Genomic DNA, 13,464 nt, shown 5'->3' with positions numbered 1-13,464 from the left:
GAAATCCTGGGGCTGGCGCTGTGGCTCACTTGGCTAATCCTCTGCCTGCAGCGTCGGCATCCCATATGGGCTCCGGATTCTAGTCCCGGCTGCTCCTCTTCCAGGCCAGCTCTCTGCTGTGGCCTGGGAAGGCAGTGGAGGATGGCCCAAGTGCTTGGGCCCTGCACCCTCATGGGAGACCAGGAGAAGCACCTGGCTCCTGCCTTTGGATCGGCGTAGCGCCGGCCATAGTGGCCATTTGGGGGTGGTGAACCAATGTAAGGAAGACCTTTCTCTCTGTCTCTCTCTCTCACTGTCTAACTCTACCTGTCAAATAAAAAAAAAAAAAAAAAGAATTTTGAAATCCATGCATTTTTCCCCATCATACACATTTTCCATGATGTTGTTGAATATCCCTCATGTATATGGATTTCTAATTTTTTTTGCACCACAATAAGCTTCTCTTTTAATTCCATTTCCACCAACTTTTTGAAGCACCCTTGTATATGTCAATCTGCCATTCACGTATGCTGGCATTCTCATTGGACCACTGATGAATTTGAAAGAATATGGTTCAATTCTCTATATCAAATAACACATCCAAATAAATACCAAAGGTATTAAAACAAAACAATGAAGTGAAAAAAAAAGTAAAAGAAAGCACAGAGGAATATTTATTTGATCTATACTAAAAGCAAAGGAGAAAACTATAAAAGAAAACAGAGATAGATTTGATATCATGGGAAATTTAAATTTTCTAACATTAAAACATGCCCTGAAGAAAATTAAATGGCAAGTGCCAAAGTGGAGGGGCAGGCTTTTTATAGCATATAATCTTGATAAAAGGTTTTCAGCATGTATAATATATACAGCTTATAATTATACGGCGCTCCACTCCATAAATAAGAAAATAAGTGCTAATAGAAAAATCAACACCAATTCACAAACAAGAAACGCGTGGGCCAATAAACACATTACAAAAAGGTTACCCCCTAACTCGTAATAAAAAAGGCAAATTGGAAAATGAGATGCCATTTGCACTTTCAAACTGATGATGCCTTTGTTTTTTTTAATTACCTGCTTTTGTGAGAAAAAGCAGGCCCTCTGACTCATCGTGGGTGAACACAGTAGCAAGATCTTTCTCAGGGGGGTTTGGCAATCTGTATAAAAAGTCCTAATGATCTCACAAATCCTCTAACTTGGTAATTCTACTTCTAGTTAGTCTAAGGTCAGAGATTGCACATAAAGATATATGTATCATGCACTGAATTACTATGCATAAGAGGGAAAAATTAGAAAGAATAAAAATGCTCCATAATGAGGAATTCATTGCATAAATCTTAAATAACTGAGAGACTACTATGCAGCATTTAAAAATCCTATTATAGAGGGAAAATACAGCAGAGAAAAGCTCACAGCAAATATTTCAATACAAATATGTATATTGTTTTATGCAATAAAATACATGAAAGATTAAGTCGAGTAGATGTAAAGACTGGAAGGAATGACACTACATCTTATCAGCGGCTCTTCCAGGGCGGTTTTTATTTTAACTCTCTGTACGAGTATTCTGTTGTGCCCCGAGATGTCTACAATGAAAATGCAATATGGTGGTAATTAGGAAAAAGCTGTGTGGTCTGAATACAAACCCACAGGAGACTGAAGGCAGTCTAGACACTCCGGGGTGGGCAGCTCCTGCAGTCCAGAGAGCAGGGCGGGAAGCCGTGTAGTTCTGCCTGTGGCCATGTAGTGCTCACGGGGCCCCTGGCCTTTGCAGCCTGCCCGTGACAGCCTCAGCCCTCCACCCTCACCACTGGCTGGGCCCTGGTACCTGTGTGGGAGCCGGAGAGCGAGCTGAGGAGCCGGGCGTGCTGGCTGTGGCCGTCGTGCACCTCCACTACGTCGTTGAGGGCGGTGTGGAAGAAGGCAAACTGGCCGAACACCACTGCGGAGGAGACACAGTGTGCAGACCTCGAGGACAGGGCCCGGGTCGGGGCCCCAGGCCCGGAGGAGGGCAACCCGGAGGAGCTTGTTGGCTCACAGGTGCCCTTTTGCCTGGCTGACCGGCACAACTGCCAGACCTGGGGCACAGGTGCCTAGGGAGCTGGATTAGGCCACAGGCTGGCCTTCTTCACCAAGGGCAAGACAAGGTCAAGGATGCTCCCCAAGGTCAGGCCGGTGAGGAAGGCATGGAGCTAACCTTGTCCTCTCCCAGACAGCAGCCACAACAGCTGTCTGGGCAGTGGAGGGGCTTTTGGGGACACCCCCTTTTTCCATACCATCTCAGGACCCCCATTCTCCCTTACTGTTCTTCAAAGATCCAGCAGACCAGGGCAGCCCCTCAGCACAAGACCCCCCACAACTGAAAGGCAGGAGGGTGAAGAGTAGCATCCTGCTCCCAGGCAAGCAGCAGCTGTCCATGGGACAGGCAACCGCTCCACCCCAGTGCCCTCTGCCAGAGCCCACGGGGCAGGTATCATGTCTACCAGGGCCATCATCTCAGACCATGAGTCTTCCAGATTTTTATCCCTATTTTGGAGACAAAGAGATGGAGGCTCACAGGTCAGCAGTGTTACCCAAGGGCAACCTGCTAGTGTGAAGGGGGCTGCAGAGCTGGTGGCCGGAACCCTCCGAGGTCCTCATCAGATAAGGCCTGTGCGCCTTGCTGCTTGCTGGGCATTCAGGCCAGCAGCTGTGGACTTCAGGGGCTGTCCTCAGCCCTCCCCTCCCTGCTCTTCACTGCTGGAGGGGCCTGGGTTGCTGCTGGGCCACCAGCGGCACAGCTGTCACAGCTGCCCGCCAGCCCCTGCTTCACTCCCAGGCAACCTGATGCCTCAAGGACAGGAGCCAGGGTGGAGGACTCTCAATTGGGACTCAGAGCTTTGAGCAAGCAGGAAGTCAGATTTGCGCATCGTACATGTTGTGTGTGTTGCCTACATGTGCACGTGTGTGCATTCCATGTGCTATGTGTGTGTTGTATGCACGTGTGTCATCTGTGCGTGCATGTACCTGTGTTCCACATGTATACTGTATCTGTTGTCTGTGTGTTGTATGCTGTGTCTCTCATCTGTTGTGCATATTGTATGTGTTGTACGCATTGTGTCTGCTTATGTACTGTGCACATGAGTGCCGTGTGCATGCACAGTGTCGTGTGTATGTTGTGTGGGTTCTGCCTGGGTACACACATGTGTGTTGGGGCAGAGAGGGACTCAGGCTACAAAGTGTGTGCAATGTTGAGAGAAGCAATGGGAGTAGAGTAGGAGGATCTTGGCTGTCAGATCATGGAGCAGGAGGAAGGGTACCTTGCTGTATCCTGAAAATGGGCACTGAGTTAGGGCTGGTAGCAGGGGCCTCTCTCTGCTCTCCCCTGTAGTGATGAACAGGCAGTGTCCATTCCAGGGGGAGGAGACAGGAAAAACAAAACAAAAATCCAAACCCAAACAGACACTTCAGCAAATAGAGAAACAATGTAATTTTAGTGTGAAGTTTTGGTGGTAATGGGGAAGTAGGACAGGGCAGGAGACTTTAGGTTAGGAATCCAAGGAAGACCCCTGGGAAGGTGAGGATACAGCTGCCCCTGGGCCCGGGCCTGGGGGAGTCTTGTGCCAGATCATTGCCATTCTCAGACCCAGCTCTACACAGGTGGATGCCAGGCCAACGACACTGAGCAGCTTTGGCATTGGCTGCTTGCGAAGGCCTGAGCTCCTCATCACTGGGGGAATTCCAGCATGCCTGCTAAGTGAGGACTGTGCTCTGGGAAGCAGACTAGATTGGACAATTGTCTAGGGCTCTCCTGTCCATGGTCCTGCAGGTCTACGCTCCTGCCCCAGTGGCTGCTGGGAGCATGTGCACCTGCAAGTAAGTGTGCAGGGGCTGGGCAGGAGCCTGTGCTGGGACGCCTGGGGCCATGGCTGAGTTCACAGAGGGCAAGGAACATGTCTCTCCCTTCTGTGGTCCCAAGCCCCTGCATAGTGATGGCACTGGGAGGCGCTGACCTAATGCTTAGTGAATAGCTTGCACCATCCCATCTTAGGCAGCTCTCCTGGACGGTCAGGACTCTGCCAAAGCCACTGTCACCGGTGTTGAGAAATACCTGCGAGTCTTCCCACATGGAGGAGACCCAGGGATGGCGGCCAGGCCCATTGCCTGCTTGTTCTTCAGGATCTTCCTGAGCATCCCCTGGTTGGCAGGGTCCCACCACCACCTGGTGACATGCCTGCGACTTTCTGCCTGCATCTCTTGGAAACTGGAGGTTTCTGTCTGCCCAGGGCCATGACCCGCTCCTCACCCCTTTCCTGCTTGTTCCACCTGTAGCTGCTGGGCCAGGCTCAGTTCTTGGAGGGGCTCCTGCTCTCCGTCACCTGCACGTCCCTCCCATTCCCTTCTTCTTGCCTGCTCCTTGGATACCCACCAGGGTTCCCAAGAGACTTGGGCTGTGCTGGGTGGCCCTCCGGTGCCCCCTGCCTCCTCCAGTCCCAGCCAGCTCCCCCCATCAGCTCTGGGGTGCAGCTGGTCTCACGGGTGCCTTCTTTGCTCTGTGTCAGCCCATGCCAGGGCATCCAGACTCAGGTGTCCTGTCTGTTTGTTCACACTGGGCAACTGGAGAACTGAGAAGGGCCTCAGGTGTTTCCCATTTTGGAATGAGGTGGAAGGATTCATAAAACATACAAACCAAACCAAACCAACCAAGCCGTACCATAGTCCTTGGGCACAGTGACAAAATACAAGCAGATCTGTCCGCTGGTGTAGTTCTGGGGATAGTTGGGGGACAGGACCACTCCATCCGAGCCCACATACTGTCCCCCACAGGGGGCTGAAAGAGAAACCAGAGAAAGCCCACGTGACCTCATGGGCCTCAGCAGCTGTCCATCCTGTCTTCTGTCCCTAGCTTCTGGCTCTGGTGGGGTTGCCCTGAGGTGGGCGGCTGCCGGCATGGAGGAGGGGGTGGTGCTGAGGACACTGCCCTGCCCTGTCCAAGGACATCCTCGCTGGCCCTGGCACATGGCCTGAAATCCACCCCATGCCATCCAGAGCCCCCTGGGCAAGCACCAGCCCTTGCCCTCTGTCCGTCAACACTGGCATCACTCCTTGAAGGTGATCTGGGGGAGCCTGTGGGCTGAGGAAGAGGCTGTGCCCCTGTGGTGGGCATGTGCACCCAGGCGAGTGGTGTCTGCATGAGCAGGAAGTTCCAGCTTCCTTCCCCAGACCACGCCCTGGGGGAGCTGCCAGCCCATACCACAGCCCCCTTGTCAGCTGCTGTTCCTGCCACCTTCTGTTCCTTTCCTGCCACCCAATTTCCACAATGGGTAGGCCCCAGTAGCCAGCCTCTCACCTTGTCCACGGGGCCTTTCGGCTTCTCTATGTTCTCATCCTAAGCTTAACCTACCTGCAGCCAGCCCATTCCTCTGCCCTTACCTGTCCATGTCTGAGCTTTCAGTAATTCTCCCCGGGGCCCAAGAATAAGCCTGGGGGCTCCCTTGATGCTCCCTTGTCCCAGGTGTGGCATCGGGGGGAGGCTCTGCTGAGGACATGAGACTCTGACCCATGGGGGTAAGGATGCCGAAAGGTACCTCAGCCACCCTCAGGCACAGCAAACCCAGGCTTGCCAGGCCTTCCTCTGCGGATGGTGCCCTGTTTTCCCTTTCCCTAGCCCTGGCTGGGCTCACGCCACCTGTGCACACTGGCCGGGGATTGTTCCACACAGGCTTCCCGTCGGGCCCCAGGACACAGCTCAGCGTGGAGGAGCCCTCGACTTCATAGCCCCCATGGCAGTAGTAGGTGATGGAGGAGCCCAGCTTCAGGTCAGACCCCACTCGTGTGCCGTTCTTGATGGAACCAGGATCAAAACATGATTCTCGCGGGTTTTCTGGAAAACAAGAACAACAAGCCCATTTGTGAACGTGGGAGGCTCGTGCGTGGCCTCCGCCTGTGTTTCAGCACCCAGGAGGAGACCCTGATTTTAATTGGCCACAGAGGGTGTGGGGACTCGGGCCCAAGAGCATCTCTACGCTGGGTTGGAAATCCAGAGTCAGGAATCACATTGGAGAGGTCAAATTCTCCTCTCTCATCGCCCCACTGAGGAACAGGTGCTGTTCTACCTGCTAGGAGCCCATGGTCTCTGGACCACATCCCAGCCACGGGCAGGTTACCACGGTCAAGGCCAGGCAGGCACAGTCCACCCTGTGCTCCACCGAGGCCTCCCCTAACCCTGCATGGCAGGCTGCCCGGGCTCTGTGTCTGCAGCTGGCTTTTGGAGAACAGTCTTTCTCTTTTGTTCTGCTTCCACCATGCTGCAGGCTGGGGAGGGGAGGCTGCACCTGCTGGGCAGGCCCCATCATGTCCATCCTGTCCACCCCTCACAGGTACTTCTGAGTGCATGGGAACCCACACCTGAAGTTAGGAAACCCCACTCTCAGCTGGAGTTGAGGTCCCCAGGACAGATCCCCAGGGCTCTGCATAGGGAATTGGGTGATTGCGAGTTTATTTCACCAGCAGCATTTTCCCACTGAGATAATGACCCCCGCCTTATGTCTTCACAATTAGACCTGAACTTGATGGAGGACAGGAGGCCTGAGACTCGGGGGGTTCCACCACAGCCCCCTTGTCAGCTGCTGTTCCCTTCTATCCATCACCACCTTTCCTTGGTCCCCTGTGCTCAGACCATGGATGGTCAAGAGGCCTGACATCAGGGCTGGGCAGAGGCCAACACGGTTGAGGCCAGTCAGTCCCAGGGAGGGGCAACTGAGTACTGGTTTTTGATCAGAATGCTTGAGGCTACATTCTGGGGTGCCCCAGAGAGGCCCAGAGATGGGGGCTCCTGCAGAGGTGTAGAGAGCTCTTCAGAAGGACTCAAAAATTCAAAGGGCAGAGCAAGGCAAGAAGAGGCCGGAACAGAAGGGATCAGAGCTCAGGGATGATTGGTGTGGAAGGTACTCTGTTGAGGGCTCTTGCTGTCACCTAGGTACACTTTCAGATTCTTTATACGGGAGGCAGCTGCTGCTTGAGGCTGTCACTCAGCTGTCAATCAACTTATTGACTGACAGGATGGGACTCAGAGTCCACGAGCGCATCAAGTCTGTCCTGCTCCCCAAGTGTTCAGCCACAGCTGAGGGGAGGGGTCGTGGGTGCACGATGGCCCTGAGACCCAGGAGAGTGTAGACGTGGGCCCTCTCCCAGTAGAGGACCTCTCAAGACTTTCTCCAGGTGCCCTGGGGTGCATCTCCCTGACCCCTGCATCAGCTCCGTCCTCTACCTAAGCCTTGTGGCTCTGGCCAGAATACAAATGGCCGTTGGGTGACCTAGAGGTGAATCTCAGAGATTCAAGGACCTGTCACCATGTCTGACATTTATCTGTCCTTTTCATCAATTAAAGTGAACCCAATCTTATCTGAATTTCATAGCAATTCAGTCATGTGGGGCCAAGTTCACACAGCTAGTTGTGGTGCTCCATATTCATCCCCCACGCCCCCGCCACCCTTAAATAACGGAACCCAGATTCAATTTAGAGCTTCAAAGTGTCAGCTAAATTCTACATTTCCCAACCTCTTGGGTGGCCAGGTCTGGCCAAAGAGCAGCATGCACAAGTTAGATCAGGTCTGCTGGAAGCAATCCAACAGCCTCCTGTCTCAAAGGAAAGGACCGCATCCTTACAGGCACACAAGGCCCTGCAGCGTGGCCCAAGCATCCCCTCTGTGGCCTCGACTCCTGGGGTCCCCTTGCCGCCCGTGCTCCAACCACATGGGCCTCCATGCATGCAGCGTCCCCACCTCCTGTGCACGGCTTCCTCTCTTAGCTCAATGCTCCATTGCAGCAGATATTCCCAGTTCCCCAAGGCTGCCCGCCACCACTCCCTGCTTTATTTCTCCCCATTGCGATTCGTACTCCCACCTACCACCTATATACCTTATGTCTTTCTATCTCCCTTCACTGGAATGTAGGCGCCAGGAGTGCAGCTTTTCAGCTTTGCTCACTTCTGTATGCCAGTGCCTGGCAGCCATTCTATAAGTAGTATTAAAGGTGACCCAGCAGAGGGAATGCTGGCCGGCCCTGCCCCCTCCCTGCCCCCTCCCTGCAGTCTAGGACCTGATGGCCACACCCCGGTCACCACCATGGATTGAGGGTAACCTTGAGGATGGGATCTGAGGGGCAGCACAGTAGGACAGAGAGACAAAAAGGCACCCGGGTGCTGGCACTCCATCAGCAAGCAGCGTGTGCCAATCTCTAGATTTCTTTCACTGGAGGTAGAACCCACTCCTACCTTGCTCGAGCAGCCAAGTCTTGGGGTAACTTGCAGTGGCAGCGGACACTAACTGGCCATGGCTGCCCTGCACCTTTCCTGACGTCAGAATCTCCTCTCTCCCCTTCCCTGACCAACTCCAGGCCCTCTTGGGGCAGGTTTCTTGAATTTTGCCTTTTCTCTGTCAAGATTCTCTTTTCCTTTTCCCAGTCACTGGGTGCATGTTTCTTTCCAGTGGGTTCTGAGCTCCTGGAGTTCACAGCCTATCATGCACTCTTCAAGAGCGCCAGCAAGCAGCACAGCACAGGGCTGGTCTCATCTGGCGCAGAATAGAGGTTTAATAAACGGCTGCTGAATCGTTTGGCTGAACACTACGAGGCTTGGAAAATCAACAAGGGCATCCAGGATTCCAGCCACCGACTCCATTGTGTATTTACTCCCCTCTCAGAGGATGACAGCACCTCACTCCAGACATTACCTGTCACGTTCATAATAATGACAAGGATAATGGTAACGAGGGTGGCCCCTTGCACAGGAATATCGTTTCGTAATTTTCAAAGCACTTTCCCATTTGTTACCTCGCTTGCGTCTCACAATAGCTCTTCAGCAGGCAGGGCCGAGGCTGCTCACGCTCAGGAGATAGATGAGAAACGTGGTGATCAGAGATGCTAAATGACTTTTCCAAGACATCCAGCTATTAAGAGGTAGCATTAAGACCAAAATCGGGCCCTATGGCTGCCAAACCAGAGCTCGCCTGTGCATGATAAAGCTAAATGACCAAAGCATCACGATGGTAATAATAACTACAACCCAGGCCTCCAACAGGGGAAACGAAAAGAACCAGCTCCTAACAGATGAGGCCCGTTTCCTAGTCTTGTAATAGAGAAAACTGGAAACAACAAGCCAAGGAACTGGTTGAAAAGTTGGGAGGAGAGCTGTCCCCTGAAATACAGGCAGCTTTTAAGAAGGACAGGCCATAGGGCAGGCATTTGGCTCGGCGGTTGAGGGGTCCCATATTGGAGGCCCCGGAGGTTCAAGTCCTGGCTCTGGCTCCTGATTTCATCTTCCTGCTGATGCACACCCTGGAAGGCAGCAGATGGTAGCTCACGTGGTGGGTCTTGGCCACCCACGTGGGAGACCTGGCTCCCAGCTGTTGACTGTTGCAGGCATTTCGGGAGCCAGCACAGATGGGAGCACTAGGGTTTGTGAATACCGATATGGGAAGATTTGTTGTTGAGTAAAAATCAATCAGAACACAGATTAGTCTCTATGTTGTGATCTCGTGCAGATCACCAGCCAGCTGCAGCCCCCAGGTTTCATAAATAAAGCTTTATTGGGCGGTAGCCACGCCCATTTGCCTGCACCTTATCTGTGGCTGAGCAGGGCAACCCACAGCATCTGGAGCGGGAGATTTACTCTCTGCCCTCCTCAGAAGACGTTTGCTGACCCTGGCATGGAATTTCCATGCCTTTGTATTTATGCCACATCTCTGGAACAAGAGAACAAATCATTGAGAGCAGCGCATCAGGCGTGGTAACATGGGCAGAATGGTTAAGTTTTTAGAGTACATCTGACGTACTTCTGTATCGTTTGAATCTTTCCAGCAAACACGGGTGACTTTTTAAGTGGACAGAAGTGAATATATTCTCATTTTGAACAGCAGTGGCCAGAGGTGGGGTAGAGGTAGGAGCAAGGATGGGAATCTGGTTGGAGTTTTCCGTCACACTTCCAAGGGCCTGAAAGACTGTGGATTCGCCTTGGCCTTTCTGGAGTTATTTCAGACTCTTCCCCCTGATAACCCCCATGACCCCCACTCCAGCACAGAGGGCTTTCTGGTCAACCTTCAGGGTCCTGTCCAAACAGCCCCTGCCTGGCGAGGCCATCACCAGCCACCATTCTGTGGCGAGCACCCTGATTTTCTTTCTCGCAGTAACCTGCCCTGTTCTTTCCTAACTTCCTACCTGTCCTACTTCTTGTTTGCCCCCTTATCTGTGATCTGTTTCCCTCACTCACCTTTCAGAACATTAAGGGAGAGATATGGCCCCCCTCGTTCACCGCTATATCCCTGGTGTCCAGCATAGGGTACAGAACAGAGTAGGAACCCCAAGCATTTGTTGAGGGAGTGAGCAAGTGAATGAATAAATGAATGTTCTCCCACAGGTGCATGGACATCCAGCCTGCCCCTTCCTAGGACACCTGCTGGGAGTCAGGAACACGGGGTCCCCTGCTGCACTCACTTTGCTGACTTCACAGCCAGAGGAAGACAATCAATCTCTGGGACTCATTTTTAGCCAATAGGATCCTCTCTGCCACTGTCGTTTCCTTCCAATGCATAGCTGGCCAGAAGGATGCATGCAGGTGAAAAGCACCTCGGGGCAGTGGTCTAGCAGTAGTCCACAGGGACAGGACTGCACTCAGAGCCCTCCCCTAGATGGCCCGCCTGGAAATGACAAAGACACCCAGCTGTCTTGCAGGAGCACCCGAGCAGAGACACCTAAAACCCCACCTCTCTTTGCCTCAGAATCAGGTGTGTCTCCAACACCTGTAGGAGGAGAAACGCCTTCCAGTCTGGCTGCCACAGGACAGAACTTCCACGGAGGCAGAGGCTGGGGTCTCAGCCCCCACAACAGTGCCCAGAACTGGGCAATGCTTGTAGTGACCAAACGGACACCTGGATAAAAACGCCCATGTTGCCTCCAATCCTCACGCAAAAGCCAAGCTCCGCGGAGCTGCTCGGGGACCCAGAATGAAGCCTGGCCTCTCTGATGATCCCTTTGGGATTCCGATTTGGAATATAAACTGGGAAGTGACTCACAGTCAAGTGTGAGGCAGCCATCCTGGTCCTGGGCGGGTGACCTGATCTGCAGAGTGCAGGATGCAACACACACTTGAAAGGAACAGGAGGGGATGGGGCGGTCCCGAAGTGGAGAGGTAATCCTGCCTCCACCCAGCCTTCAGTCTCCTTGGAGTGTAGGCCTCCAGTCCTGGGCTCTTGTATTCTAGGAGTTTTTTACTTTTTGTGTTAGGTTAGAGAGAATATGTTGGCCTGTACTGTTCAAATACAGAACCCTACTAAGCTCCAGTTAGTTTGATTGTTAGTTGTCTTCTTATAATCAAGTGCTCCTTTGGTCTCGGCTTGTTTTGAATGGGTTTCTTTTTCTTACAGTATTCTAAGCAATTACCCTTCCCAGGGCCGGCACTGTGACTCTGTGGGTTAAGCCGCCACTTGGGATGCAGGCATCTGGTTGCTCTGCTTCCAATGCAGCTAGTGCACTTGGAGAGGCAGCAGAGGACGGCCCAAGTGCTGGGGCCCTGCACCCACCTGGGAGACCCAGATGCAGGTCTAGGCTCCCAGCTTCGGCCTGGCCCAGCCCTGGCTATTGTGGCCATTTGGGGAGTGAACCAGCAGGTAGAAGATCTCTCTCCCTCAATATGTGACTTAGCCTTTCAAATAAATTAAATCTAAAAAAAATTATAATAATTACCCTTCTCCCCTTTCTATGTTGAGGGTGACCAGAGTAAGTTTTTTGGTCTGAAACGAAAATATTCCCTGAGATGAAACAAAACTGCTCTGGCAGGGAGTGGGAAAGGCTTCTGTTGTCAGTGCCTCGGGTCAGAGGAAGGGTTGACCTCAGAGGGTGGTCACTGTGCGGGGCTCACCTGAGTCTGAAACATCTCTCTAGATGGCGCTCTCCAAGGCTCTCCTCACAGCCCAAAGCAGCACCCTGAAAGGCACAGCTCCCCAGAGGCACAAACCCTCGGTGCTAGCAGCACCCTGGGTTTCTCTGAAGACATGGGCATGGATGGCTTTGGGGGGACAAGGCCAGCCCGCATCCTGAGTTTGCAGACCGCTCTGGGTGTGCGGCCTCATTAGACCCCGTCTCCACCTGTGGGAGCATCTGAATTCCTGGCTATGGATGGGAGAAGCATACAGGACACACACACATCACAGACATTCACGGTCCTCCACACTCACACATGTGTACATAAAAACATTATGTTCTCACGTCATATCTTCCATCAACAGAGAAGACAACGCACAACACTCCACTAGGCTGGCCCCTCCAGGAGGGTCCACACCTATCTCACTTCTGAACAAGCGTGCAGCTAACACAATACCAACCACAGGACAAAGGCGATGTGATGGAGGAGGGTGGGCCGACATATGTGCCAGGAAGCCCCCAACACTGGGCACCCTGCCAGCTACTGTGCCCACTCACTACCCCTCCCAGACACTGCCCCGATGAGATCACTGATGCTCAGAGAACTTAGGAAACCTGGCCTCAGTTACTGGGTGTGGCTTCAACATGGGGTGCAAGGTTGGTGCAGTGGAAAGACACTGGGGGCAGGGGTCCTGGGGGTACTGAAGCGACTGTGAATGCTAAGAGAAATGGTGATGATGGCACACAGCAGGGGAGGTGGTGAGGGGAGCAATGGAGGCCCCAGGCTTTGCTCCGTCATGCCCTCAGACAGGATCCTGCATGTCATTATTAGTTCTGACGCAGGCATGGTGGGAAAGGGTTTGGGTGTAAGAGGCTGGCTGCATGGCAGGTATCTGAGGAACTGAAGAGTGAATATCCCTTCTGCAGGTCAACCCCAGAGGTGAGAAAAGCATGAGGATGACATTCTCTATCTTGTGCACCAAGTGTCTTCTAGAACTGTGCCTGGGAAACAGCAGATAACCGACAGTTCTGGGGAGCTCAACGGGCGGATGGGAACAGAATGCTTGGGGCAGTGGGCAAACCCTGAGTTTGCTACTATTATGATTGGGATTTTTTAAAAAAAGATTTATTTATTTATTTGAAAGGCAGAGTTACAGAGAGGCAGAGGCAGAGAGAGTGGGAGGGAGGGAGGGAGAGAGAGATTGAGAACCATCTGCTGGTTCCCTCCCCAAGTGGCCACAATGGCCGGAGCTGCACCAGTCCAAATCCAGAAACCAGGAGCCTCTTCCAGGTCTCCTGTGTGGGTGCAGAGGCCCAAGGACTTGGGCCATTTTTCACTGCCTTCCCAGGCCATAACAGAGAGCTGGATCTGAAGTGGAGCAGCAGGGACTCGAACCGGTGCCCATATGGGATGCTGGCACTGCAAAGTGGTGGCTTTACCCACTATACCACAATGCAGGCCCCTATGATTGAGATTATTTAGGACTCCTGTGAGATAGTACCAGGGGTCACTGAGGCCCTACATTATGCAAGGGGGGGGGCAAAAACCAGAAAATTGCTAATTTTAACTGGGAGTATAACCCCCTG

The 13,464-nt window shown here is 52.8% G+C and overlaps 1 protein-coding gene across 7 annotated transcripts in view; it reads right to left on the bottom strand.

The window, feature by feature from the left end:
• The window catches only part of CSMD2 (CUB and Sushi multiple domains 2), a 624,779-nt gene that overhangs the window by 130,471 nt on the left and 480,844 nt on the right, over window positions 1-13,464 (bottom strand). For all 7 annotated transcript variants that reach the window (XM_051832052.3, XM_051832047.3, XM_051832045.3 and 4 more), the window contains 3 exons: window positions 5,651-5,845; window positions 4,676-4,792; window positions 1,811-1,924 (listed from right to left, as the gene is read on the bottom strand). In XM_051832052.3, the coding sequence (XP_051688012.3) occupies window positions 1,811-1,924; window positions 4,676-4,792; window positions 5,651-5,845 (426 nt within the window). The remainder of the gene's footprint in view (window positions 1-1,810; window positions 1,925-4,675; window positions 4,793-5,650; window positions 5,846-13,464) is intronic.

Source organism: Oryctolagus cuniculus, chromosome 7, assembly GCF_051225735.1.
Source record: "Oryctolagus cuniculus isolate XC-2025 breed Fujian yellow rabbit chromosome 7, ASM5122573v1, whole genome shotgun sequence".
Classification (NCBI taxonomy): domain Eukaryota; kingdom Metazoa; phylum Chordata; class Mammalia; order Lagomorpha; family Leporidae; genus Oryctolagus; species Oryctolagus cuniculus.
The sequence above is the reverse complement of the archived record's forward strand: the minus strand, read 5'-3'. Positions and strand labels throughout refer to the sequence as shown.